General features: G+C 51.8%; 10 protein-coding genes and 1 non-coding gene across 11 annotated transcripts; 5 read left to right on the forward strand and 6 right to left on the reverse strand.

The window, feature by feature from the left end:
• Positions 1 to 486: 486 nt before the first annotated feature.
• On the reverse strand, positions 487 to 3290 carry PV05_03231 (uncharacterized protein; the record flags this gene model as incomplete). Its single annotated transcript, XM_013463864.1, has 5 exons — positions 487 to 1570; positions 1626 to 1750; positions 1804 to 1938; positions 1987 to 2988; positions 3177 to 3290. The coding sequence occupies 5 exons, from the start codon at positions 3288 to 3290 to the stop codon at positions 487 to 489; spliced, it is 2460 nt and encodes an 819-aa protein (XP_013319318.1).
• Positions 3291 to 3964: 674 nt separating this feature from the next.
• PV05_03232 (uncharacterized protein) lies at positions 3965 to 5365 on the reverse strand (the record flags this gene model as incomplete). The annotated part of the gene is made up of 1 exon (XM_013463865.1): positions 3965 to 5365. One exon carries the CDS (start codon positions 5363 to 5365, stop codon positions 3965 to 3967), a length of 1401 nt encoding a protein of 466 aa, XP_013319319.1.
• A 503-nt stretch (positions 5366 to 5868) lies between these two features.
• PV05_03233 (uncharacterized protein) lies at positions 5869 to 8998 on the forward strand (the record flags this gene model as incomplete). The annotated part of the gene is made up of 4 exons (XM_013463866.1): positions 5869 to 6011; positions 6067 to 7262; positions 7324 to 7607; positions 8222 to 8998. The coding sequence occupies 4 exons, from the start codon at positions 5869 to 5871 to the stop codon at positions 8996 to 8998; spliced, it is 2400 nt and encodes a 799-aa protein (XP_013319320.1).
• A 3135-nt stretch (positions 8999 to 12133) lies between these two features.
• Positions 12134 to 13560, reverse strand: PV05_03234 (uncharacterized protein; the record flags this gene model as incomplete). Its single annotated transcript, XM_013463867.1, has 2 exons — positions 12134 to 12690; positions 12740 to 13560. 2 exons carry the CDS (start codon positions 13558 to 13560, stop codon positions 12354 to 12356), a joined length of 1158 nt encoding a protein of 385 aa, XP_013319321.1. The 3' UTR covers positions 12134 to 12353.
• A 1525-nt stretch (positions 13561 to 15085) lies between these two features.
• PV05_03235 (uncharacterized protein) lies at positions 15086 to 17052 on the forward strand (the record flags this gene model as incomplete). Its single annotated transcript, XM_013463868.1, has 3 exons — positions 15086 to 15814; positions 16391 to 16785; positions 16836 to 17052. The coding sequence occupies 3 exons, from the start codon at positions 15086 to 15088 to the stop codon at positions 17050 to 17052; spliced, it is 1341 nt and encodes a 446-aa protein (XP_013319322.1).
• A 1294-nt stretch (positions 17053 to 18346) lies between these two features.
• Positions 18347 to 18434, forward strand: PV05_03236. The gene has a single exon. It is a non-coding gene; the product is annotated as a tRNA-Pro (tRNA).
• A 419-nt stretch (positions 18435 to 18853) lies between these two features.
• On the forward strand, positions 18854 to 20610 carry PV05_03237 (uncharacterized protein). The gene is made up of 4 exons (XM_013463869.1): positions 18854 to 19103; positions 19159 to 19258; positions 19311 to 19457; positions 19530 to 20610. Exons 1-4 carry the CDS (start codon positions 19091 to 19093, stop codon positions 20095 to 20097), a joined length of 828 nt encoding a protein of 275 aa, XP_013319323.1. The 5' UTR covers positions 18854 to 19090; the 3' UTR covers positions 20098 to 20610.
• On the reverse strand, positions 20566 to 22501 carry PV05_03238 (uncharacterized protein). Its single transcript, XM_013463870.1, has 2 exons — positions 21515 to 22501; positions 20566 to 21447 (listed from the first exon to the last, which is right to left on the reverse strand). The coding sequence occupies exons 1-2, from the start codon at positions 21972 to 21974 to the stop codon at positions 20663 to 20665; spliced, it is 1245 nt and encodes a 414-aa protein (XP_013319324.1). The 5' UTR covers positions 21975 to 22501; the 3' UTR covers positions 20566 to 20662.
• Positions 22502 to 22697: 196 nt separating this feature from the next.
• On the forward strand, positions 22698 to 24912 carry PV05_03239 (uncharacterized protein). Its single transcript, XM_013463871.1, has 4 exons — positions 22698 to 22973; positions 23024 to 23059; positions 23116 to 23913; positions 23972 to 24912. Exons 1-4 carry the CDS (start codon positions 22862 to 22864, stop codon positions 24754 to 24756), a joined length of 1731 nt encoding a protein of 576 aa, XP_013319325.1. The 5' UTR covers positions 22698 to 22861; the 3' UTR covers positions 24757 to 24912.
• Positions 24913 to 25476: 564 nt separating this feature from the next.
• On the reverse strand, positions 25477 to 26417 carry PV05_03240 (uncharacterized protein). Its single transcript, XM_013463872.1, has one exon. The coding sequence runs from the start codon at positions 26374 to 26376 to the stop codon at positions 25666 to 25668; it is 711 nt and encodes a 236-aa protein (XP_013319326.1). The 5' UTR covers positions 26377 to 26417; the 3' UTR covers positions 25477 to 25665.
• A 52-nt stretch (positions 26418 to 26469) lies between these two features.
• Positions 26470 to 26931, reverse strand: PV05_03241 (uncharacterized protein; the record flags this gene model as incomplete). Its single annotated transcript, XM_013463873.1, has 1 exon — positions 26470 to 26931. One exon carries the CDS (start codon positions 26929 to 26931, stop codon positions 26470 to 26472), a length of 462 nt encoding a protein of 153 aa, XP_013319327.1.
• Between the last annotated feature and the right edge of the window lie 315 nt (positions 26932 to 27246).

Consider the following 27246-nt stretch of genomic DNA (forward strand, 5'->3'; position numbering starts at 1 on the left):
CCCGAGCACGAAACCCCACGGGCCCGAAAGGCTAGATCTGAAAGATGGCCCCGACACCCCCGGGGCAGAAACTATCCCGAAAGTGGACGACCAAGTACCCGAATGTGGAGGGAAGCTTCTTGCCCGTCCACATCCACGTCCACGTCCACGCAGTCTTGTCCCTCTTCTCTCGGCTGAAGTGGGCGGCTAATCGAAGAAGCTGCTACCGGCTCGCTTACAGTGGGATTAATCGGTCAATCACTGTTAAGGGCAGCCTTCAGCGAGGCTGAATTGTAGCCTTGCGCTGGAGGATCTCGTTGGTGTAGAAAATTTGAAGGCAGTCGGCCATGGCAGCCTTCGGAAGACAGCAGAGTCTCTCCCCCTTGTACGCACACAGGCGAAGCGTTGACATTGCTGGGATAACCCAGGTCATCTATCTTAATGACTGACAGTGAGTGTTGATGCCTTTTATTTTCATCCACAAGATGCTTGACCAGCATTAACCGTTCACTTTTTCCTTACAGCTGCCGCAGCAGTGCCTAAGGACTTCATCAACTTGCTCAAGTTCGCGATCAGTGGCAGAGTGCTGCGTTCGTTGCCACCATTCTTCTTCCTCAGCAGCTCCGCGATGGCATTCATCACAGCATCTGGATCGGCCAACGGCACGTCTTGATCCGGACCGGCTTCGTCCCCCTCCACCCATCTGCGAATGCAAGGACTTCCTTTGCCGAGAACCAGAAATCTCTGGACTTCAGGTCCGTCGTCGGCGTCGAGCCTGACAGACTGCCCATTCTGAACATGAGAAGAGCCTGATTGCGAAGGTGGACATGTTGCTTGAGCAGTATTGCGTAGGACTGCGGACTTGTAGGGAATTGCATAGGCCCACAGCACAAGGCTTGCCTGGTAGACCGCCACGGCTGAAGCTTCGCGCAGTGTTCGTTTGGAGTACTGCTTTGCTGCCCGTAGAACCTGTCCTGCATGGAAGATGGCCTGTCGCGACTCGGCCGAGTCGGTCCATTCGCTGAGCAGAGGAAAGACTCTCCTCGCCTCTTCCTCACCCTCCTTGCCCGCCAAAAGTTGTACGTCTTCCAATGACACATGCAGGTGCATCAAGCAAAGTTGCCGCAGCAACGTGGCCGGAGCATTCATGTCAACCTGCCATTCGGTAGCGTTAAGGCTAACATGCTGCATCAAATGTAATGACTCCTGATGGAGAGAATTGACTGTCAATGAATTGTTGTGTGGAACCCTCTTGTCGTGCAGAGTGAGAGCTTCTTTTAGCTTGCGATACTGCCAAATGAGAGCCCAAATTGACGAAAGAATGACCGCCAGGGTCATCTGGACGTCAACGATATGCTTGAGTCTGAAAATGCTGCCTATGTCGTGGAGGCAGTGTCGGAATGTAGGGTGGCGATCTTGTGTTTCGCCCACTGTGGTGAGGTACACAGACTTCCACTCACTGCTTGACCCAGCCATCCACAACTCCCTCGAGAATGGTAGGTCTAGCGTGATCTCGGCGAATGAGATAAGTGGCTGGTCCAAGAGAGACATGGACGTCTGGGTGTCACGCAAGAACAGATAGAGAGCGAGTCTGTTTCGTCACCAGTCAGAGGATAATTTGTGCATGAGGCATTGTAGGAGCGTACCGTTTAAAGGATTCCGCTTCCACCCACTTTCGCCATTTGGCATCTGTCGCTGCTTCGTCGTCCTCAGGCCGCGGCACAATCTGGGACTGCCGGTTGCGTCGAAATGAACCAGATCTACGCATCATCTAAACTTGACATTCAGCCAAATGGTAGTCACAGCCATTCAGAGCATACGTACGGTTATCAGCGGCAAAGCAAAGCTCTCCGCGATCTCCATCTTCCGTCGGTCCCCGCTCCACAAAGAGACATCCAGGTGCATCGCGTATGCTTGCAGAAGCCTCAGCTCCCGCGTGTTTCTGTTGTCAGCCTCGAACTAAGCCTGGATTAGCAAGCTCAAACAGTCTGTGATGTTGGTATGTACCTTGTCCGGCAGTGCCAATCGAACAGCTTCTTGGAACGCGAAGCCTAGCTTCCTGATTTCCGAGGCCTCGCAGATCGTTGCGCCCGTAGAAACCATAGCAGCTAGAAATTCAGGCGCCTCCTCATTGACATTTAAAGTGGCGCGATGGATCCATGGAGAATCTCCACGCAAATGATCGAAAAGGCAGATATTCACCAGCTTCGTCAGCAGTTCTGGTGAGGGAAAACATGTCACTATGAGACTTGGACTCGTATCTTTGCACGTCCCAAGTACCATTGACAGGATGCGATCCCGCGTGGGTAGACTCAATTGCCCCTGAGTGAGGTCAGTCTCGGGTCCTTCATCGTTGAGAAGATTGTGGTCAAAAGACAGGGACAGATTCGCATTTTCAGTTCCGGCGTGGTCGCCCAGAGCAGGAGTCCATAACCATATCGAGTCTCTGAAAGCTTGCTGGCCAACGTGGACACTTTTTCGCAGGATATTTCCTGGGGTGGTGTAACCGTCCGTTGCACGAGGACGTTCGTCGCCATCAATTCTAGCCGTGGAGGATAGAAATAGCTGGTCAGGCATGAATAGATTCGCAGCGAAGCCGTTCAGATCGATCCCGAGAGACTGATCGCCATTAAAGTCCAAGAGATCACGGGAGTGCGGCTGGAAGGGGTTGATATCGACGTGCCGACTGCCATTGAATGGCGTAGGTGTCATGATCTGTCGAAGGAAATCGGCAAAGGGTAGTTCATCCATCCTCTCCGATTCTTCTGGGCGTGCGGGTGATCCGCAAGGTCCAACTTCGAGTTCTGGCATCGCAGATGATAGCATGTCACCCCCGGGACCTTGGTTACCATGATCAAATGTGTGAGTAGTGGGCAGCTGATCGGCATCAAGCATCACACTAGGAGGTGCCTCTGTGTATCTCTGCCATTGACCGACAACCAAAGGATCTAGCATCATGGGATCCGAGTCACCATGCGGCGTGAATGATGTGGACGGGACATTGGAACTCTGCGAGCGATTTTCAGAATTAGGTACCCCCATATGAAATGCCGAAGGCGCCGTCCTGTTGGCTGAGAGGCTTTGTCGATCTTCATAACTGCTATCTGAGATGGTCGTAGACCTCTTGGAACGACGCTCTGGATATACGCACGTAAAGCCTTTATTTTTGCAGCGTCCACAAGGTGAGTTACCCTCACATCGCAGCTTAGCGTCTGCACAAGCCAGACAAGCCCGTGCAACTCGAGGTGGAGCAGGCTTAGCCGGACCTTTTGGGCGCTCACGAAGAATGCCTTGGTTATGGCCGTTGGCATGGCGTTTCAGCAAGTCGCTACAGTGTGGTCAGTTACCGTAAGTAGTTCGTCATATCGATTGGTATAAAAGCACTCACGCCCGTGCAAAACCTTTACCACAGGTCTCGCATTCGAAAGGCTTTTCCCGGGTATGGGACCGATAATGACGGGCTAGGTGGTCCACGCGTGTATAACTCCGTTTGCAGATGTTACAAGAAAACGGGTTTGATGTGGACAGCTCAGAAGGAGAACCGGAGGGGCCTGAAATTGTAATCGTGTCGCCATCTGCAGGAGCAGCCGCTCGTTGTGGTCCTGAGTCCATACTGATTTTCGAGCTGACATCTAGGTCCCTCGGCAAAAGAGTGCAATGGTGGAGGGAAGAACTTTTCACGGTTGATGAGGGGAAACGTCCGGAGTAATGGGTATCCGGCTTGTGGGGGACCCAATGATCTCCGCAGAGAAACGCGGCACACATGGGGATCCATGGACGTCACCGCCTTGGAATGGGGTAGGTCTGGGGTGGACTGACTTACTGACAGCATGGCAGAGAGCTCGATCTACGGCGTCGTGAGCTTGGAATTGAAGCCCGAATTCACCAGTCACGAACATGGACATATACCAAACTGCCCTGAACCCGTAGGGAGAACATGAGCACGGTGAGAGTTAAGAACTCAAGTGAAATGTGACCTTGCTCGTTATGTCCACTCGTGGTCGTTGGCCAGCCCGTTGACGCCCGAGCCGTCTTCCACATCCAGGTAGCCACATATGATGCCCAGAGGATCCAGCTGCCGACGCAATTCCATCAGCCTCGTCGCATTTTCATCTGTCCAGAACTTGGTGCGTCGAACCTGGAAGTCCGAGTCGCCCAGATATGCGCCTTCGCTATGGCGCTCGACCTTTGTCATGATATCTCGTACCCAGGCTTTGCATCTTGCATCATCAGATTCATTTTCCCACACAGTGTAGAGGGCAAAATAGTGGTCACTCTGCATGCTGAGAGCCATGTCAGGTAGACTTCGCCGGCTGCATGGGTTCATCGAGTACCATAGCGAGAATGCTTTGGGATGTGGCAAGGTGGTGAATGCTTCCTCGAGCACGGTGACGACATCTGCATCGTTACAGATGTAGGCGTTTTCCGCGCAGTAGCGGTGATTCTTCGGGTTGGCGGCGGCTTGATTTTGATACTCTTTTGCTAGGCTGGTAGGCTGGTTGACGAGTTCAAGGAGCGCCCCGTCGGGCCGAGACTTATTCGCCTGCGCCAGAGCCGCTCTAGCTTCGTCCTCCGAGTCCTTGAAAGTGACAAACAACGGCATGATACAAGGCTCATGAATACCCAGTTCGGTAGGAGGGGTGGCGCCGACAGCCACAATCTCTGTATCTCCGTCGTATCCTGGTGATATCTTGGTCACCCAATCCATAACTGTTCGATAATGGGAGAGTGGATAGAAGAAGGCAGTGGAGAGCATCTTGCTGTATGATGGCCGGACCTGGAGATAGAACTTGGTGACCACGCCAGGAAATCCAGGCCCAGCGCCTCTGGCACACCAATAGAGATCGGAGTTCTGCTTTGCGTTGCAGTGGACAAGTTCGCCCTGCGCATTCACGGCATCGATAGCCAGTATCTGTTCACAAGCCCAGCCCCAATTTTTGCAATTCCAGCCCATGCCTCCCTGTAGTAGAAACCCGCCCACACCCACGTCAGGACAGTGACCGCCAGCAAACATGAGGCCTTTCGCATTGAGATACCCGTTGAGCACGTTACCTGTGGAGCTGGGAGATACGGTGACGACTCGGTCATTCTCGTTGAGACTCATAAAGTGGTATCCGCCAAGATCTATGAGAATAGCATCATCCCGGACGCTCCAGGCAGCCCAGCTGTGGCCGCCAGAGCGTACAGACACGCGGCACCGTTGTTGGATGGCAAGTTGGACAGCCTCAACGACATGATGTTCCTCGGTAGCTTGCACCACCGCACGGGGGTAGCGGGAGGGCCTGCGTTGGTTGAAAATCCTCTCAACGCGTGCCTGCTCGTAGTCGGCTTCAGAAGCCTCGGCACGCCAGATGATGGGGAGTGAAGAAACCAGGATAGAACCCATGATTGGTGGTGGCCGGCTTCGATTGGAAAAGAATCAATCGCTTTGGAGAAGGCTTGCCTGGCTGAACTGCCGAGATTTAAGCCATCAATATTTGGGGTGTGAAAGTGGTCGGCTGGACGCTTCTCTGGTGCTTCTTATTCGCCCCCACCTCGAGCGAGGTGCCGGTCCCTGGTCAAGTTATTGTCCCTCCCAGTGGTCTCCAAACCTGCTGTAAATCCTGCAATGACCAGTCGTAGCAGCCCAACAACCTCCTCGATCTGGCTGATAGCTTTGGAGGAATAGCCATAAAAATTTCGGATGCACGTTCAAGGCTTGCATTTCGGGACCACGTTTAGAACCACCTTGAGTAGTGCGACGCAAGCACAGAAAGTGTTATAGCATCCCGGGTTTCCGATCAATCAATCGCCAGAATGCACTGTCTTTGTTGAGCACTGGCTTGACAAACGATCCTGCAAAAGCTCTGAGTATTCCTCGGGACCTATCGACGCTGCAGACTGCTCGCCATGGTGCAAACAACGGCGGAAAGAGAAGAAGCCGACCTGCAACGTGTCCAGACGCTGGGCAGTGTTCGACTCCATAGCCATGGCACCAGAAAGGTGATATTGATTCCCACCCCGTCCAACCACCCGGATGATCCCCTGAACTGGTATGTCGGAAGTGCCTCTGTGAGGATGCTGAGAAGGAAGCTGACACAGTTAAAGGTCCAAGGGGTACCGCTACTACATGGCTGTTCTCGTCTGCTTAGCCATGTTGATGTGCAACTTCCTGGCAGCAGGCCCTACTGTAGCCATCGTCGAAATCACCATTGACTTCTTCCACACTCCTCCCACCGACCCGGCGTTCGCTCATGCAATTGCCCGAGTTGCATACTTCTTTACCACGACAGCGCTCTGTCAAGGATTGGGAAACTTGATCTGGATGCCCCTCATTGTCAAGTACGGACGGCGACCTATCTATTTGTCGTCGTTCACCCTTTACACTGCGTGCGCGATCTGGAGTGGCTGCTCCAAGTCATATGGCTCTGAACTGGCTTCTCGCATCATCATGGGTTTCGCTGCAGGGTCAGGAGAGTGTGTCGCGCCACTGACCATTGCGGATATCTTCTTCCTCCACGAAAGGGGCCTCATCATGGCTTGCTACACTGCTGCTCTCTCCTGCGGAGTCGCTTTCGGAATAATCATCTCCGGTCTCATCACCATCGACCACAGCTGGCGTTATATCTACTACGTCGCCACCGCCATGATTGGTGCCTTGACGCTTCTGGTATTCTTTACCATGCCAGAGACATCATACAATCGAAGCCCGGCCGCCGTAACTCCTACCTTACAAGAATTGTCAAACTCGGATGCCGAGAGCAAGGCCACTGCCGAGCTCCGCGAAGATTTCGGTGGTCAGATCGTCAATATCGAAGCTCAAGGGCAAGTCTCGAATCCACAGCACAAGAAGCGAAGCTACGTCCAGAGTCTCAAGCTTTACAGTGGTGTCCTGACCAACGAAACATTCTTCACGATTTTCTTTCGACCCATCGCTCTCCTGGTCCTTCCCCCCGTCTTGTGGGCCACGCTCTGCATGTCTGTGACGATCGGCTTCTTGGTCGCTATCACGTCCAACTTTGCTTCTGCCTTCCAAACAACCTATGGCTTTGCTCCGTGGCAATCAGGCCTGTGTTTTGTAGCCGGCCTTGTGGGTTCACTCGTTGGCATCCTTTTCGGCGGCTGGTTCTCCGACTGGACTGCGAACATGCTTACTTATCGCAACAACGGCATCCGTGAACCCGAAATGCGGCTTCCTTCCATGACACTCGGGATGATTGCTGCTCCAGTCGCTCTCCTTCTATATGGTGTTGGCATCCAGAATCAGCTGCACTGGATGGTTCCCACTCTTGGCCTTGGTCTTCGTAAGTTGCCTGAATGGCGGAAGTAAGGAGGTAGTATTGTGTCCACTAACTGGCGATGCAGTCAACTTTGCCATTACTCAGGCAACAAATGTTTCATTGGTTTACACAGTTGACGCCTATCGACCCGTGGCAGGTGAAGTTATCACAACACAGCTTGCATTCAAGGCGGCGTTCGGCTTCCTTCTGTCGTTCTACACCAATCCTTGGATCGCCGAGTCGGGCTATTTGGATTCCTTTGGCGCCATGGCGGGCATTAGCGCAGCAATACTTTTTTGCTGGATTCCCTTTTATCTATTCGGCAAGAAAGTCAGACATGCCACCATCAAATGGCGAATCATGAAAAGGGTGAATTGGCATCTTGATCGTGAAGTCGGCGAGTGACATGTGGAGGACGTAGTTGAGAGAGCTGGAAATGCAATCGGAAGCTCGTTGGAGTCTGGACATCCATCTTCGGAAGAAGAACAGTGGAAAAGGGAGCCTTTGCCGACAAATGGAAGCCGCATGTATATCAGTAGTACTTCGGTTACTAGCGCGTCAGAGAGACGCTGTAGTGTCAACTTTGGTCAATTCCGCAGGCTTGTCCGTAACACGCAGCTCGCGTTGATTCTTCGACAGGTCCCATCTCCTGCTTTGGCTTCTTCTCAGGCTTCACTGTGTGCACTTGAACTCGGTTGAATAATCCTGCTTACTTTGCGTGTCCTCTAATGTGGTCCCGAATACCGGATCCTTGACCAAAAGAAGCTAAGCCCTGTCTTTCAAACTTGGTCCGCCCTGATCAAAAAACGTGCAGGGCACAAATTGACCCCAGCAAGTCCATTGATATCCAGATCAGACTCGCAACATTCGCCACCACTTTTGTCCAGGCCAACTGACAGTGACACTTAAGACATCATCTAGATTTTGCTTCACCGTACCTGAACCTAGAAAGGTCGCGCTGACCCACCGGAACAATGTCACAGGTGCCGCCAGAGCACACAATGAGAGGCCGAGTGGCGATCATTTCTGGGTCGAGCTCAGGAATCGGGGCCGCAATTGCTCGTGAGTTGTCATCGCGAGGGGCGACAGTGGTGATCAACTACCCCTATGCTGAGCTCCGGGCACAAGCCGAAGCCGTTGTCACCGGCCTACCCCAAGATGGCAAGGGGATGGCCGTGCAAGCTGACCTCTCGACAACGGACGGGCCGCGCAGACTGATCGACGCTGCCGTGGAGAAGTACGGCAAGATCGATATTCTAGTCAACAACGCCGCGCTTGCCGTCAACCTGCCGCTTGCCGAGCAGACGCTTGAACATTGGGATCGACTTGTCAACCTGAACGGCCGCGGCACCTTCCTCTTGACTCGGTCGGTGCTGCCTCATCTGCCGAAACCATCGGGTGGTCGAATCATCAACATTGTCAGCGTCTCATCCAGAGGACCTCCACCCGGTCAGACCATCTACGCCGGCACCAAGGGTATGGTGGACTCATTCACGCGTTGCTGGGCCAAAGAGCTGCCGCCTGTGTATGGTTGCACCGTGAATGCCGTCAGTCCTGGGCCGACAAGGACGGAAGGATTCGGCGACGCCGGGGTCGAAGCGATGAAGATTTTGCAGCCGGTCATTGACCAGACTCCCGTGGGGAAGCGAATGGCCGAGGCGGAAGAGATCGCTTATGTCGTGGGCTGTTTGGCCGAGGAAAGAGCCAGATGGATCAATGGCGCTCATGTTTGTGCAACTGGCGGATTGTTCATTGACTGAACCAGGCCCGCGGACATGCACAACTACTAGTACTAGTCCTGGCACCTGATAGATGACTTATTGTATGCCACAAGTGACCCCGAAATCGTGGACTCTTGCACGTTCAGAGTAACTTGCGCCGGCGAGAAACCAGAGTTGGCGGCGTACCCTGCAAAGTGGTCAAAGTCCTGTGTGACTTGGGAGTATGACCTGAGCACATCCTGATTCATCATGAGTCCTGACTAAGCCGTCCTCGAAAGTGGCTGTTCTTGAGTCCTGACTAAGCCGTTCGAAACAGTGGCTGTGCTTGAGTGCTGACTTCGGCTGTTTTGCGGCAGGGGCTGTGCAATTCTGAGCGCCTCGTGTGGCGCAAACAAACTGGTAGGTGACTTGCAGCCTTCGCAACGAATTGTCCCGGACGCTGTGACTTTTGTAGCTCGGGAGTGCCCACAGTTCCAAACGGCCATCTTCCGCTACAGCTGATATCGCGGCGTCTTGTCCTCTGCGCACAAGTATCGTGACGTAAAAAGGTCTGAGGAACAATTGACCCTGTTTCCAGTTCTCTGCATGACAGTGATTCCCTCGGCGAGTTTGAAGTGTTTGTTAGATTCCAACTGTAGACTAGCGTCAGGAGCTGGACACCACTTCGAAGAATGTAAGTGTCTCGCCGGCTTTGACCTTTTCATTCTAAGGTTGGCTGCTGAAGCCCGAAGAGTTAGTGGCGAATCCTTCTCGACATGAAGATGAGTTATCCTTGGCTAAGCCGTGAATGAGAAGGACACTTCCTATCAATTTCCTCGAAGGGACGATTCGGGTCGGCACGATCCTGATCCAAACGCGTAAGATCTTACTACATTTGTCAAGATGTTTATCTGCTTAGGTTACTCCCACCAGAATATTGTCTTTGAAGAGTCCTGCGTCTTCTGCTGCGAGTCCTATGGCTCGTCCGCGCCGGCTTTTGCGTGGGGAGATCACTTACTCTTGCGCCAAAGATGAAGAGACCAACATGCTGCATAGATTAAGTCTTTGGGAGAAAAGGAACAAGTTCTTTGACTATCTCTACCATAAACGCAGCTTGATTGAAGTGATAGCGGCATTCCATCTCGGATTGAGCACAGAAGCGAAATGCCACATTGCAGAGCCTGATGATTGGTTACACGGAAGTTTCAATCTCTGCATACCAGTTATTGTCGAAAGTGGCAAGAACTGCCCTGACCAGCATTTTATTATGCGATTTCCCTTACCTTACCGAGTCGGCGAAGCGTTCCGCCCAGGTAATGCAGACGAAAAACTTCGGTGCGAAGCGGGAGCCTATATCTGGCTACAGGAAAATTGCCCAGACATACCAATTCCGTATCTATTTGGGTTCGGAGTCTCAACAGGTCAAAGTGTAAGTCGAGTATACCTCAGATTCGACAAGACGACGTTCATTAACTGCTCACAGTTCACAGCTCTCGATAGTCTGCCGGTCCTCTCCCGTTGCCTGCAATACGTCCGTCGCCAAATTCTTTCGTGGCTTGGTTATCCAGTACCGTCTCGGTACATCTGTCAGCCGAATCAAAGCAAGCGCATAACTGATCTGGGCGTCGGGTACCTGTTGCTCGAGTATGTTGATAAATCTCATGGCAAAATGCTATCATGCACTTGGAACCAGAGGTGTCAGGAACCGAAGTTACGAAGCAGTTTTTTCCGGAGCCTGTCGCGGATCTTTCTAAGCCTTGCACGCGTGCCTCTGCCACAGATTGGCTCATTCACGATCTGTGATGATGGTGTTTTACGCTTGGTCAATAGGCCTTTATCTCTGGAGATGCAGGATTTGGAAAATGAGCACATCCCCGTGGGAATTCCACGAAGACTTACTTATTCGACCGTTGATGCCTACATCAATGGCATTCTTGCCTTTCATGATAGCCGACTACGACATCAGCCAAATGCAATCAACACGTTAACGGATGGTTTATACCAGATGGCTGCCCTGACAACCATGAGAGCCATATTTCCCCATTTTTTCCAGACCGAACTCCGGCGAGGACCATTCATATTCTCACTCACAGATCTCCACCAGAGCAATCTTTACGTTGACGACCAGTGGACTATCACGAAAGTTCTCGACTTAGAATGGGCATGTTCACGTCCGGTAGAGATGCTGCACCCACCATACTGGCTTACAAACCAGTCCGTTGATAGGATTGATGCACACGAGTATGAAAAAATGCACCGAGAATTTATGGAGGCTTTGGAAGACGAAGAACGAAGATTTGTCGGACAAGGGTCAGAGGGAATGCTCTTATCCAACATACTCAGCCGGGGATGGGAAACGGGATCTTTTTGGTATTCTCTCGCACTCGACAGTCCCACTGGACTCTTCGCGCTCTTCTACGATCACATCCAGCCGATATTTGCCAAAGACCACATCGAAAATCCAAATTTCTTTGAAATCATGGAAAGTTATTGGAGTAGGAACGCAACCGGCTTCATTCGGGCAAAGGTCAAGGAGAAAGAAGAGTATGACTTGAGGCTTAGGCACGAGTTTGCATCAGCTACCCGTAGCCCATCTCGGTGAGAGGCGAACTACTTCTGTCCGTCCTTTTCTTCCTTTTCCTCCCTTTTTGCCTTCTCCTCGAGATTCTTCCCAGCTTGCGCGAGAGCTTTCATTGCCTTGGCGGATCTTCTGTCTTATGCAGCTCGTCCAGAAGATGAGAGTTGATTGAGGTCTTTGGCGTTTCCTCTTATCCCCATATTGGCCTCGTCAAGATTGACCTTGCCAGAGTCTGTACGTCGGTCTTCCATCATGCGTCAATTGGCCAAGTTGTATGGAACTGATACTTTGTCATGCTCTTGTTTGCCTTTTCCTACTCACGATTGCTACGCATATGCCTCTACGTCGGGCTATGGCTTAGTCGCCCAGTCCTTCAGCTATTTCCCATATTAAAGCATATGTTTAAAAATGAACTGATCATTACTTGGGGAAGGCCGGTCAGGAAACAAAGCGTCAATGAAGAAGACTATTTTGCGACATTCCGTTGCTTGAAACTAGAGAATATTAAGTGCAGCATTGTCAGACTGGACAGCAAACCCTTCCAGCTCAAGTTTACCGATCGTGATCCGCACCAATAGCACGCTTGTAGGTCACAGAGAGACCGACGTGCTATCTGGTGCCATCGAGAAGAGCGCCGAAATTGGGAATTCTGACCCGAGAGAGAGACATGGCGAAACACAGAACCAGCTCCGAGCAAAAACCAAAGGTGTTCCCTTCCCTGACCCTGGACGACTTGCCGCGTCAATGTTCCTTTTGATGACAGAGGAGATGGGCTGCCCTTGATGACCTCCATGGCGTCCCAACGGATGCAGACAGCCGATGGGGGAAACAAAAGGCCTAATTTCTCGGGCCCATGCCTGGGGGTGGCGGAGGTAGCGGACCTCTCATCTCCGGCGGCCCCGGCGGCGGGCCGTTTCCCCGTCCGAACCCTTCAGCCATGAGCATGCGTGTGATGATGTCTGATGGTCCTTCTTGCCGACCTGATGCTCTCGACGCCGCGGCTATGTCCGGTGGCAATGGTTCAGCTGAGAGTATGCGTCTCAGGACACTAGTAGGATCCGAGCTACCACTAGGATTGACGTCGTTTCCAAAGAGATCAACGAGGAACCGGTTCGTCGGGGGGCCCGACTCTCTCTGCGCGAGAGGAGGAAAGTTCATGTTCCCCGGATCCGGGCTGACAATCGTATCAGTACATACGCCCCGAAACCAATTCAATGACTCACATTTTCCTCGCTCGGTTTCTGTGTTCTAGGTTCGCTCGCACGAGCGTTTCAGCCAGCGCCATTTCGGCGGGTGAAGTGCAACTGGCGAGGTGTTGCCCCAGAGCATACATGAACGTGTTCTTCCGGACAAGGTTCTCCGACAGAATGGACCAAGTTTCGAAGGCAGCAGGGTAGAAGCCCGCACACCTCCAGTCCAACAGGTAGATCGACTGATCTGGGGCGACGATGAAATTGTGGGGATGGATGTCGAGATGGCATAGAGATAAAGGCATGTTCGTCGCATCAACAGTGATATCCGCCTTGGCCTTTTCCATCATGAAGTCAAAAAATTTCTGGAGATGCTCGCGTGAGTTGAGAGGCGGGCCGATGCCAGACTCGCCGAACACCAAGCCTCGCGTACGGCTGCCGTCAAGAGGGCCAGGACGAGCACCGCAGAAACCGTGAATATGCTGTACAGCGCGCATGATCGGGGCAACATGCTGGACACCTTCGGCCGGAGGTAGCCGTTCGAGTGAGGCACCTTCAACCAGCTCCATCACTAGATACCCTGTCGTCCATATCGAGTCCGGACGTGTGAAGTATTGGAAGACCGATGGCACTTTGATGATTGCCCGATCGAGATTTCGGGATGCGAATGTCAGTGCGTCAGCTTCAGCTTCTGTGACACCAGTTCCAAATTTGACAGCAACCTTGTCCGCCAGCCTCACCACACAATTTGTCGAAGTGTGAGGACTGATGACGTTGACGTTGCCCTCTCGTTCCTCTTCACATCGTTGTATGATGAATGCTTGCAATCCTGGATCGGTGTAATCGATGTCCATGGCTTCGGTGGTGAGGACTTTTGCACTAAGCTGGGGAGTTGAGAGTTTTGGAACGTGCCGTGCCGCTGGAGAGCTATTTAATCTTTAAGTAACACGTGGAGTTTGTCGAGTCTTGGCCTAGCGGGGTAAAGAGGGGTGGAGGGGCAAGCACGGACTACCGCTAACTTAGGCTAGTGAGGCTTTGAAAGGTCTAGATCTGCCGTACCGATGAAGGACCAGTCACGTAGTGGATATCGCTGGCAGTTATCGAGTAACAAAATAAAAAGATAAAAAGATTTGATTAATCGTTGGGTACCTCAAATAACACTGCCGGGTGTCTCGGTCGAACATGGCATCTGTGGAACACGCTCGCGGTCTCCCGACCGTTGACACGCACCCAGCTCAATAGTACCGCTCTCTGCAGAGGCATCCGAGTGTCCTCTTTCTCCAGCTTCTCCAGAGTCAAATTGTCCCGTCCTCATGGCAGGGCAGTTGGCTGTGCTTCCAGCTGTCCATAGGGGGAGGGACCGTTGACTTGAGTGCACAGCTCCCGTACTTAACGATCGACATGCGCCACTCGCCAGCCCATTGACTCACCAACATGTAGACCATCTCTTGAAAGCATTTCCGCCATTGATATACCCAAGAACTTGTACATCGTTTGTCCCGTGGCAGAGTGGGAGAAAGGTGCAGCCATGTTACTCGTCAGAACTGCACTTGGCTTGGGACTGGGAATGGGCTGAGGGCCACTCGGCAGGAATCGAAAATCGGTGCTGTCCCATTCTGAGCGAAGATGCAGGAAATTAGGAGTCGCCTCGTGAAGTCTCGAGGAGCGAAGACAACTATGGCCCGAGACGAAGGAAGGCTTTGGGAGGAATGGTAGTCCGCCGGCGAGGGCAGCCTAGGTTGGAAAACTCGCAGCTTGGGTTGGAAGTAAGATTGAAGACTCCAGTGACTCGCAATATCCCCTGGTGAGTGAGTGGCTTTATCCCATCCAGACCGATTGAAGCGAACTCGCCCATCCAGGTCCGATAGACCCGTGCCTCATGCTGTTACCTGGACGTCGGGCACAGCCAGAGTTCCACGTGATATAGCACTCGGCGCACCTTCCTGAATATGACTACCGATAAGAGACGCGCTTCCCAGTATACTCAAATAGTCCGCAATCCAAGCAGACATGTCCAGTGTCACGTTCTGAACTTGCATCGATTGGACAGCAGATCTTGCTCTTTGACGACCTCGTGTAGCCATTTGGCAACAGCTGATATCCTTCATTAACCCCTTCGAAATGAAGATTCCCCATCCAAGGGTGCTTGTTCAGATTGCGGATTTCCTCTAAGCTCCTACCATTCCCCTCATCTAGCCACATCCCATCCTCATGGCGATAATAACAGGCATACAGGTACCGAGTGGCATTCCTCGAGATTTCAAATGCATATTTTACTAAATTAGGACGCCAAGCTTTTAAGGGGTCTGCACCTCTGTTCAATTCAGTCCTTCTCGTGTCGTCCAATCGTTTGCAATGTATTCAAAAACTGTAGCCACCATGTCTGAAGACGACATATATCTGCCATCCAATGCTATTTGCTCAAATTCCGGTATTGTGGTCTATGGCATCATCTTCAAGCGCCCGGTCGACCCGTCGGATCCGTATTCGGTTGAATGTATTGAACACGAAAAGGAAATTTATCGGCGACTCCAACACTGCGAAGGAGTCATTCCTTATCTGGACCTGTCCGGCCTGGTCATTCAACTGCCTTTTATGAATGACGGAACGCTGAGTCGGTATCTACAGAGCAACAGCCCGCCAATGCGAGCTCAACAGCTCGCGTGGGTGAAGCAGATGGTTCATACGCTGTGCCGAATTCATGATCGCCGAGTGCTAGTGATTGATCTGGCATCAAGGAACATGCTCATCCACCCGAATGGCTCAATCCTCTTCTGTGATTTTGGCACGTCGATTCTGTTGCCGATAGAGACGGATATCTGGGCGGCCGAAAGTCATGAGTCTTCCTTCGAAACAGACATCTGCCAGCTGGGCGCCATCATATACGAGGTGGTGACGGGGCGAGATATTGCTGATTACGATCAGATCACCGAGGATGCTGGGGGCTGGCCCCCACGAGACAAACTTCCTAGCACTAGGGGTATCTGGCTGGGATCGATTATCGAGGCCTGCTGGACCAAAGGAAGATTTCGAACGACGTACGAACTGGCCCAGATGCTCGAGGAGGAGCATACTCTAAACAGCGACGACATTGACCAAACTCGGTTGGTATGGAACTTGCATCCTGCTATATCCTCCTTCGTCTACTGACACGCTTACGACAGAGCCAATTTCCATTCATTTCCTATACGTCCATGTGGACTGTTACTCTCGGGTCGTCGGCGATACTTGCTCTGCTTTGGACGACTTGTGTTCGTCGTCGAAGCTGAGGCACATCCACTCCATATGGTCAGATGTTCTCCAGGGCAGAAGGAGTTGTCTTGGAACGGGACAATGGGCTTCTTAGCAGATAATTGAATGAGATCAAGAATTAATGGGCATTCTTGGATGAGCTTACAGTCATCTTCGTAAGAGCGTCGGACCTCTTTTCCATGGATGATCCGTGTCCCTTAGAGCATACTGGTCGAGGAATAATCGATCATTAATCAGTAGTAGCCATAAGGGATGGTCGCAAGCTTCGGCGGCATGGCCTGCATCGATACGCTAATGATGCCCCGACCTAAGTAGCGGGTCGAAAGGCTCATCGGCTAAGGGATAAGACGTGGGTCTGGGATGGCCTAACACCTACTAGGTATCCACACAAGAGACTTTCGAGGTCCACATTATAACCGGTTCCTCTTTTAGGCTGGTAGAGACCCAATCACCCCAGAATTCATGGCAGCAGAGGAAGCCCAGGCTTTATTCGTTGGATGTCGCGAAAATATTAAGATACTTCTTGAGGACAGCTGCACCGATATCCAGCTACTATATCGCGGCCTAACCGAGTTTTTTGCACGGCCTGCTTCTGCAGATGACGAAAATAAAGCCTCTATCGCCGTATCGAAACCTCTGTCCAACATTTCCGTACTATTCGACAGAAGTCATACATCGAAACCCCACATGGTTCTGAGCCAACCTGGATTCCACTCGAGCCACGTCAATGAAGAGCACCATAGCCAGCGGCATATATCCAGTCACTATCACGGCCATTGTGGAGAGGCTCGAATTCGCACGCTTCAAAGCCCTTTTTCGCTGAGTTGGTAAGACCGTCATGATATGCAGACTCACCTTTGCTAACCTCACAACGCAGTATCGTCTGCGCCCATGAGGCTCATAGGAAATCGCGAGGAGATTTAGACCCTCCCCGGCGACTGTCCTCGACAGAAGCGGAGACCCTACATGCGATCAAAACCTGGAAACCGGTCCCAGAGTTGCTCTACTTGCCGCACGCTTTGGCCGCCGCAGAGAGCGCTGAGTGGGAATCATCGACGCCCGCACCGCGTTTACACTGTTTGTTCAGCGTATAAGGGTGTTCGACAATGTGATCCCGATACTGTCGGTTGACGTCGCGGTCCAAATACCCAACTAGAGAGCTCTTAACTCAACGGTCTGACTGGGACCCCAGTAGCGGTTGAGCTCAGACCTCAACCTTATGTCGGCCGTTCGAGAGATACATACCAGCTACAAAAGACAGTTCAGGCACAAAAAGGACAGAGCATAGCACAAAGAATTGTCTGGAAAGCCAACAACTCGGGATGGGACTTCTTCGCGCCGCGCTGGAGTTCCATGGCCGTCAGTGGTTTTGGATATGTGCGATGCACTGTATAGAAGTGGGTAGACGGCTGGGGAGCAGCGTAACGACCTGTGACCTTTTGACAAGAAGGTTCCTCGCAGCCGCCCTCGAAGCTGCAACAATGAGACTTCTTGAGCACAATTGAAACATGGGCAGAGCTGAGGTGGGTAAATATTGGCCGCGGCCAAATGCATGCCTGGACCCTTCCCGATAATCGCGCCGCTGGTTGATTGGTAGGCACTTCTGTTGTACCAAACGGCACGGTGGTTCCTGTTCATCGTTGTCCTCGTGGACTTTTTGTGATACTTGAAATCTGATCCAGTCAACTGGGCTGCAGGGGATACTTGAGATCTGATCCGGTCAAGGGCTACTGTGGACCAGGGAAGGTAAATGGCCACACCGGTTAGGTTGCTGGTGCTGATCAACAACGACCGTACCTAACCTTCCGCTAGACAAGTTGTTCCGGATTTTCAACAGCTATTGTAAGAATGCCTTTGACACTCGTGAGTGAACCGATCAATGGCCAACGAATTTCGCAGGGGAGATATAAGTCCAATCCCGTATCCCCCGCGTTACATACTGCAAGTTGTTATTCCAAGGTTGACGTGCGAAGAGTTGGCCAGTGCTAGCGGATACCGACCTGCAATTCGAGACGAAGCCCAATGGCGGAATTTGAGAATCAAGTCGGATCACCTAGCGTCAGCATCACCAGACGGTCAGCAGAATGAAATAGTCAAAGGTACTGTGACGGCTCTGGTACAGGTCGAAGATGCCTTTGAACTTGGACGTTGAGCATTTTGTGCAGAAGATGAGTTGCCACTTTGAATAACTCTGTCCCTGCTCGGTGTGTCGAAGGACGAAGGTAGTACTGGGTAGCTTGATGACGTAAGAATGTCGGACGCCAAGGTGTCAATCAGAATGGCTCTAAAAATTACACCATATATATTATTACCCCCAAAATTGTGTTCAATTGACTCAAGAAGACACCTTGAGTTCAAGAACACATCTTCTCAAAGATGTGATTTCAGGCGCAATTGGTCTAGTGGTATGATTCTCGCTTAGGGATAACCCTAAGTAATATGCGAGAGGCCCCAGGTTCGAACCCTGGATTGCGCCCATATTTTTGATTTTTTGATTTTTGATTTTTGATTTTTTTTGAGTTGTGTTGGCCCTAGGACACCCGGCAACCTCCAAGACTTCCCCGCATCCACTGACTAATCTGATTACTCATAACATTGTCCTACCAGGCTCGCTGGGTGCCAGCCTCCCACCCTCGCTAAAGAAGATACGGCCGATCTTTCCCCCGAGAATGGACCCAACACCCAAGCCAGGCGTAGTCGTCGTACTCGTATTCAGACATGCCACATAATCTGGCACGAGGTCTCTACCATCGGTATGCACTTGACCTGCCGCAGTGAGGAGATGTTCAGGCAACGAATCGGTGGAAATGCCGCAGCCATACTTGCTCCTGATGCAGCCTAACGTTTCATACCCAGCGACCCGAATACCGGCACTGCTGCGACCTCGCTGTCTGCCTCGCCGTCTGCCTTGCTTGCTTTTACGAGGCGTGCGAGTACGCCTCATCTGAATGAGCTTGCCAATGGCCAAATGACCATATATGACGTTCAAGGACAGCCCTCCACACTTTCGACTTCTTTTGTCCTCGTTCTCGGGAGCCTGATTCAAATCTGCCTCGAAAATAATTCGCTGCAGAGAGACCACATTCAAGCAACCAGACACTACTCCTCAGGCTTGCGACACCTCCACGCACAATGTACGAACTATGTGAGCACTTCCTGCTTTTCAGACAAGTGGGATATCATGCTGAACCATGTCAAAGCCATCATTGATGCCTTCCTGGCCGACCCAACTAAAGGCCCATCGTCCGTATTCGCGATCCTCTTCATCATCTCTGGTGTTTTACACCTCTGGCAAAGCAGGCAAGGTGGTCCCTGAACTCCCATGGCCCAGCACTGACACCACTTCCTCCAGAAAGCATCACACCTGGACATCCACCTGGTATCTTCCCATCGCATGCATCCTCATGGCCGCCGGCTTCATCCTCCGCGAAATCGCAGCTTTCCACCACAACGGCAATGACATGGCCAGCGCAGTTCAAGGGCTTTTCTATACCGCAACGTGAGCACACACTGGACTCCAGCCACTGCCCCCATCCACGCACTGTCCTCGGCTAATAATTCTCTCGTAAAGATTCCTCTTCACACTCCCCCTCTACGTCGCGTTCGTCCACCTCGTCTCCCTCGCCCTGAGAATTCACCCTGCCTACTTCTTCTGGGCAACCACTTGCTTCACCTCGGCAATCATCACATGCACGGCTCAGGGCTGTGCATCGTATTTCAGCGCCCACCAGAGCCAGAGTACCATGAGTTCGGGCCTTGCGCTTATCAAAGCCAGCCTGATACTTCAGCTGTTCCTCAACGTGGTATTCGTGTGTCTACTTGCCTTCTACCAACCCCGCCTGAAGCTACGCCTCGGACTCCAGCATCAAGCAGAACTTTCTCATTCCTCGGCAGTGAACATCACGAAAATCATGTTGACCTTCGGCGTCCTGATCGGCCTGATCCTGATCCGCAACATATTCCGCACGGTTCAGATCTTTACGTCGCCGCGTTCGGAGCTGTGGACCAATGAGGCATATTTCTGGGTCTTCGAGCCTACGGTCATATTGGCATACAGTGTAATTTGGCATTTAATGTCCCCTGCGAAAGACCTCTCTTCAGGTGCGACGATGTGCTGCAATGAAGGACAAGGAGAGTAGTGGCGTTGAGGAATGATGGTTTGATGGAGGCATCATTCTGCGAAGGTTCGCAGCAGTTGGCTTGCGAAGGAGCTTTGAATCTGCGGCTGTTCCATATTGTTGGCATACAGCTGAAGAGGTATCCTACATCTACGTTAGGGGTTCCGTTGGGAAGAACCGATGATGGGAGCACGGCAGCAGATGGTGGTGCGGTCACTGCTGTCATAGCCGGAATCTCGGTTCGCACTGTCGAGCGGAGACCAGAGGAAGTGGCGCATGCCGGCCTGTATGGCTAGCTTGAAGCTTCGAATCCCCCTAGTACGACTTCGAAGCTATTGGGATTAATAAAGACATGGACACCACCATTCATGCGGTACAGAGGTCAAGTTCGTAGGTTGAGAAGCCCGGTGTGAGACTAACACGCGGGTGTGTGAGGAGGTACTCTGGTAGAGTCTTGTGTCAGGATGCAGACGTGAGCGAAATCGGGAACCAATGACAAGGCTGATTTGCCATATTCTAGCATATGAGGTCAATAGGAACAATAATTCTGAACCCGTCAACCGACGAAGGTCTATCTGCCTCTCCCTCACCCCCTTATCATAGCCTGAAACAAGAGGTCCGTCACCTTTGAAAGAACGATGTCCTTGTACCAACCCATCAAGCGATCCAACTGCATTAGAAACTCCGTCAAGCTCGTCACAGAATAACCTTGGACATGATTCATGTAGTACTCGTGAGTACCAGGTGTCGCTGTCGAAGGGTGGTGATGGTGAACCCATAGCTCATAGTTGTATCCTTTGAACGGAATCGAAAAGGCGAGCGGCGTCTCCCCATTGCCAGGAATCAAAACGCTATCCTGAAACGCCTCGGTGAGTTCTCGCTGGTGGTTCAACATATAGCAGCCGGCTCGGGCAGCTTGGGAGTACGCCACACTGAGCTCACCCTTTGTTAAGAATGCTTTTCCATCAATCACCAAAAACGGATATCGAAGGTTCATACATCCTGCTTTGAAAGGGTCGAAGCAGAGTGCTTCCCGATCTTGTAACTCTCCGAGGAATCGCTTGACGTCGCTCTCGTTGAGACCACGCTGAACTAGCGCCTTCACTATTGCAAAGATGTGAACACCCACTGTTACGTCCGGATGAGGAGCTGGAACTCGGGTGTCTGCCACTGGAACCTCAGTCGGCTGCGATGGAAGAGTAGATAGGGGGCCTTGGGTCGGTTGAGGTGGAAGAGATGTGCAATGCAGCCTAGCTGATCGTCGGACAGGAGGTTGTGACTCGACCGGCTTTGGTGGGAGGTTATCTATGACAGCGCTCTTGTTGGGTTGATTCTCCTGAGCAAAGATGGGCCGAAGTCTTGAGCTGAATTCTGAGTCGGCGTTAGTTATAAACCTTTAGTATTGAGAAGGGTATAAGTAATGAGGGAGATATCGTACCACCTTTTCTCACGAACGCGAAGATTTTGTCCGAATTCATCTCCTCGAGTGCTCGAACAATTATCTCGAACCAGTCGTCTTCTCTTGCAGTTCTTCCAATGTATGTGTATCTTTCATATGCATTTGCTGCTATTTTGACGATTTGTTCTTTTCTCTCCACAGATAGCGGGCGCTGAAAAATGACATCCATTTGAGACTGAATCTGGAGAGGGGTTGGGACGGGGACGATGTGGATGCCAGCCGATTCAAGATCGCTGTAAATGGCATTCAAACCTGTTGAATTTTGCATTTTTGAGGTTGCGTCGTCCGAAGCTGGAGGTGATTGGGAATTTGAAGACTTTGAGGCTCGTACTGGCAAGTTGAATCTCTCTAGATTCCTTTGGGTAAGTTGTGCAGGCTCGGCTGGAGGTGATGAGTCTTGTTCGCTACTATGTAGCTGAGAGTTGCCTTGGTCGTCCATGTTCAATTGACTGCCTTGACACTTTCATGTGTTCAAGTTTGTGACACAGTGGTTGGGTTTCACACAGATAGTAAGTCGGGCGCTCCAGGCCCACTTGCAAGAAGGAGTGGAATTGATGCATAGAAACATGTGTCACTTACAAAGGACGGTGGAATGTTGGAATGTCAAAGAGAGTACCGGATCCGGTATGGAATGAATGATTAGATTAACAAAGAACACACGCCAAGGTAGGGCTCCTGTTCATCCCGGAAATCGAGACCTTTTCCTGAGTCGGGTAAGAGAGTCGACACAAAGAAATGAACTTCTAGCTGTCTCGCCATGTCTCGCGATGAGCTACCCAGTTTCTCAATTAATCTTTGGCGCCGATGGATTTGGTTGAAGAATTGGAACTGCGCATTGGGATACGTAAGATGACCGGGGATATTGATTTGTCTTTGTCTGGCTTCCTTGTACGAGGTATGTGATCTGCCCGATGGTAGGGTCTGTGCGGTGGGCGTCGCAAGTGTATGGTTGAGCGAAAGTGTACCTGGTAGTCAAGGGGAGTGAAGGGGCTCCTGAAATCTGGTCATTTGGACATACGACATACCAAGGATGTATCAAATCCGGAAAGTATGACGAAGCTGTTCGAGCTATGTCTGTAAAGGATTAGCGTCTTTGATACTGGCATCTGGGCATCTGGCATCTGACTTCCAAAGGTTGGTGGTGGTCAAAGACATATTACACCAGCAAGTTCCTTTCAAGTTTCAACTTATTGCGAACCAGACCAAATCCAAATCCAAATCCAAATGGTTGGTTCCAGAATGCATAACGCCGGCGTTCCTTTGTGAACCCTGCTTCTGGCTATCTTCGTTTCCTACGTCTTCAAATAAAATGCGCGCTCGTCCTCGATGTCATCGCCAGTCGATATCGCAGCTGGTGCTGCAAAGCGGGATACACGTAGACTGCGAAGAGGTCACAACACACCTGGTCCGCAGCTGGTCAGGCCTACTCGCTCAAGCCGTAGGAACAACATTCGTCTCCTTGAAGTCTACATAACTGACTGACTACAGGCACACCTCGCCAATCTGCCCACAACGAAGACACAGGTGAACGCACGAGAAAGAGCCCATCTTCCGTAGCCACCAATGCTGACAGCATAAAGGGAAACTATCCGCAGGCGTCAAGAGTAGAAAAGTCGCTACCTCCAGCAAAGACTTCCTCATCCCAGCAGCGTGCTCACTTGACACTGCATTCCTCGATCCCACTCCATCCAGAAGGATCACCCGAGCATTCAGCAAAAGCGTTCAAGCGCAATTGACACCCTCACTCGACACTCCTGCCGCCGATCCCCTTCCGACCCAGTCTGTCCAGCCGGCTTCGACAGCTACCGGGAGCCCGACGGCGCCTCCGCAACCTACACGAACAAAACACAAACACGAATCCATCGAAGAGGAACCGGTCAGACGACGACGGGAAAGGTCACAATCGGTGGCAGAGTTGCCTCCATCCAAGGACCTCCTCACTTGGCAGAATCTGGAAAAGCTCAACATCGAGACAGCATCGAAGACATCAGACGGCATGGCAGGAACGAAAAGAAGTCACTCACTCCGCGAGAGCACTGCGGAATTGAAGCCGGAGACAGCCTCCATGTCCTTGCCAAGATCATCTCTCACGCTTGCCAACTACCGCTTGATGTCACTTGACCGTGCAAGGATCGTCGTTCAGCACCGAGGTATCCCAGAACACCTGATGCACAGAGTCAACGCCATTATCCAACCAAAGCTCGATAAAGACCAAGAAAGCCTTGTCTTCTACGTCGCAGACAACTTATGCAAGCAGTTTCCCAACGTTCTCGAAGATGCGGCTAGGGAAGATGACTGCGTTGAATTGCTATATCAGGCCCTGAATCTGATGAACGGCATGCTCTACGACGAAGCTTTCGCCCTCCCAAGAAAAGCAGGTACAGTAGACTGTCACTCTACGTATGTGCGTTTGCCATTTTGCTAATGTCAGCTTAGACTGGGACCCAGCTCTGAAACCCAAGGCTCAACGAATGTTTTATATGTCCAATCCTCCAAACCAGTCTCTCAATGATACTGGCGACTCCCATGACCGACCACATAAGCGGCAGCGTGTAGGGGCTTCCTACGTTTCGTCAAAGATTTCCGATGCAACCATGATGCCACTGCCACCGCGCCCATCAAAGCCTGACAACAACTATGTCAAGACCGCTCGCCCGGACATTACGATAGGGTTTTTCCACCACGTCGTTACGAAGAAGTTGTTGTCGTTGGGAGTCAACGAACTCGCTGCTAAGGAGTTGTTGAAGGATCTGCAGTACCAAGGGGAGCTCATGTCCAGTCCCACCCGTCCTGCACTCCACGTACGCTTTCCATCTCTGGTCGTCGAAGGGAAGGCATACGCAACTGGCAAGAGCATGTACGAGGCAGAGAACCAGGCTGCTGGATCTGGAAGCTCCATGCTCGCCATGCAGGGTCACCTTGCCGAGCTCACTGAACGTTACTCTCCAGGAAGTTATGAGAACAAGGAACCTCTGGCCTTCTCTGTCACCCATGAAGGGCCTCTCATGCTGCTCTGGGTGCACTACATCACATCGCTGGAAGATGCACGCTTCTACAACATGCATGCTCTGGGAGTTTGTCATACGACGATGCAGTCAAACACCAGGGAATTCTTCATGGCATTGGCGGGAGTCATGCGATGGGCCAGCACTGAGTTTTTGGACGATGTAGCGGCGCAACTGTTCTTGGTGTGGAAAGCTGCAAACGGGCAGACCATATGATGTGATGTGTACTTTGTCATCGACATCGTCACTACGGCTCGCAGCTCAGCGTCGCAATATACCCAAAGCATGTCCACAGGTAGCATGTCCACAGGTAGCATGTCCACAGGTAGCATGTCCACAGGTAGCATGTCCACAGGTAGCATGTCCACAGGTAGCATGTCCACAGGTAGCAGGTCTACAGAGAGCATGTCCACAGAGAGAATGTCCACCGAGAGCAAATCCACTGAGAACATGTCCACAGGTAGCAGGTCTACAGAGAGCATCTCCATAGGAAGCATATCCGCAGAGAGCACGTACTTAGAAAGCATGTATGGCCATCCTTTCACCTGCATTCTTTTCGATCGGGACTTCGTCTCAGCCAAGCCAAGCCCAAGTTCGACATTCCGATTTTTCCACATGGGGTGTTCCACCCGACGATCGATGCCGTCGGCGCGAGCTGCACTATGCGTCGGGGAGCCGCCAGGCTGACATGGGCGCAAGCCACCAATCAAGACCGGTCGCATTTACTTGGTATCGCATCTACGTGATATCGAGGCAAGATGAGTTCCCTTACTGTTACTCGCTACCTCAGTCACCTATCACAGGACAAACCCACAGAAAAAGTTGGGCCACGGGCGAAAGAACACGAGCAAAAAATCAGTCAGGATCAGGACGCGACAGTCGTACAGAGAGCTGTGCACATGTCTACAAACTCACGTCAATCGCAGCAGCATCCATCTTGACTACAGATATTTCAGGGCACCTTGCTCTCCTCAGCGTCCACCTTGATCATACTCTACCTCTTTGCGCTGTCGTCTGAGTGCGCCGCGGTCGCCTCTGAGCCGGCATGTCTCCTTGGGCGGCATTTGCGGGTCCCGGTGATTTCCGTCTTCCTTCTCCTATGACGCGCCGCCAGCCACCAAAAGATCAAGTGGCGGCACCGTCCCCTTTGTCCGCTCTGGGAGAGCCATCATGTCCCTGATTCCTCTGAGCATTTCCCGCTGCCCTGTCACGGATGACCGTAGCCCGGTACCTATCCAATGCGCTGCAAAGTGCTGACAACCGTGCATCTGCACCATCGTCGAGGATATTCTTGATGGCTCGCGAAACTGCTCGTATACCACTTGCGTCGTCCAAGAGATATTTTGATAGGTGTTCGACATGAAAACTGGGTTGTCCGCCTTCAGCGGCAGCTTTCACCCAGTGTACATTGATCCGAGCTAGCTCATGGTCCATACTGACGGAGAAATATTGGGGCTTTTCATAATCGAAATGTTCCAGTCCGAAGCTGCGCTCCATAAGTTCCATGGTTCCCTTTAATGCGATGGCTCCAGCACCCGCTGCCTGGTTTGTTGCGATCTGTAGAAACGGAAATTGAATCCTCTTGTCTGGTACGGCGTAGCTCCGGCCGAACTGATCGTCGACAAGTAGATCAATTGTCCCTAACTGGTCTTCGGTAAAAGCCGCCTCAGAATATCCAAAAGCCAGGTCAGGTTTAGGCATTGGTAAAGGTAGTGGGTTGATAAGAATGGAGGGCTGAAGCGCGATGGGGACGGAGTTGAACCACCGGTGGCCGGAATTCATTTCTAGTCTCTGGTCGGGGATCTTTTGCATAGAGGGGATGATTTCCGGGACCATCTGCTTGATGATCTTTTCCTCAGGGTCGTCTTGGACTCTTCGAGATATGTTCTTCAGCTCTTCAATCGTGGCGTCGTCGATCTCAGGAGAGGTTCACGAGCGCGATATCAGTCTTTGCGCCCTCCGCATCAACTCTGGCGGAGGATTCTCGCGCTCGACGAAGATGCTGCGATAGCTCAATGATACCCGATAATCCGAGACATATACACTTGTGGTAGATTTCTCGGACTTTCTGGAGGTTGATACGGGGCTTTCGAAGGTGTTTCCCGGAGACGAAGAGACGGGGGCAGGTTTGCGGTGCATGTTGGCCGACACTTCCAGAAGCTGGGCTTCGTTCTCTGGCGACGCTCTTCGAGACCAGCAGGATTCTTCTAACCAGTCCTCGATGAAGGCCTTCTTGTCTGGTGCGGCTCGCGCCTCGGTGTGTTGTGCACGCCTCAGAGCTTTTGGGGAGTTGTTTGATTCGTCTTCGTCAACCGCACGTCGTCGCTTGACTGTTCGTGTGTCCCGCTTTGCGGGTCTTTGCGAGGCGGCAGGTGTGCGCTTCGGAGGCATTTTGAGTGGAATCTATATATATGGAAGAAGAATCAAGATATGAACCAGGTGCTGAGGAAATATTAACGCCTATGCCAACGCAAAAGAAGCGAAAGCGTTTGGGGCTGAGGGGGCCTGAGGGAATGGTATGTTGGCCCTTGTTTCACGTGCTTCGCTATACTTGCCTATTGTAGGGGTGTGGAATGCTGTCTAAGATGATCGACCGAAACAAGAAGCTTTGGCGGGAAGAATGGTTGAAGCCTTACTATGTACAACGGAGTGAACGGAGTAGGTGAAGCTGTCATGATCATGATTGACCTGTCTCCCTAACCAAGC

The sequence above is a fragment of the Exophiala xenobiotica genome (assembly GCF_000835505.1).
Source record: "Exophiala xenobiotica strain CBS 118157 unplaced genomic scaffold supercont1.2, whole genome shotgun sequence".
Lineage (NCBI taxonomy): Eukaryota > Fungi > Ascomycota > Eurotiomycetes > Chaetothyriales > Herpotrichiellaceae > Exophiala > Exophiala xenobiotica.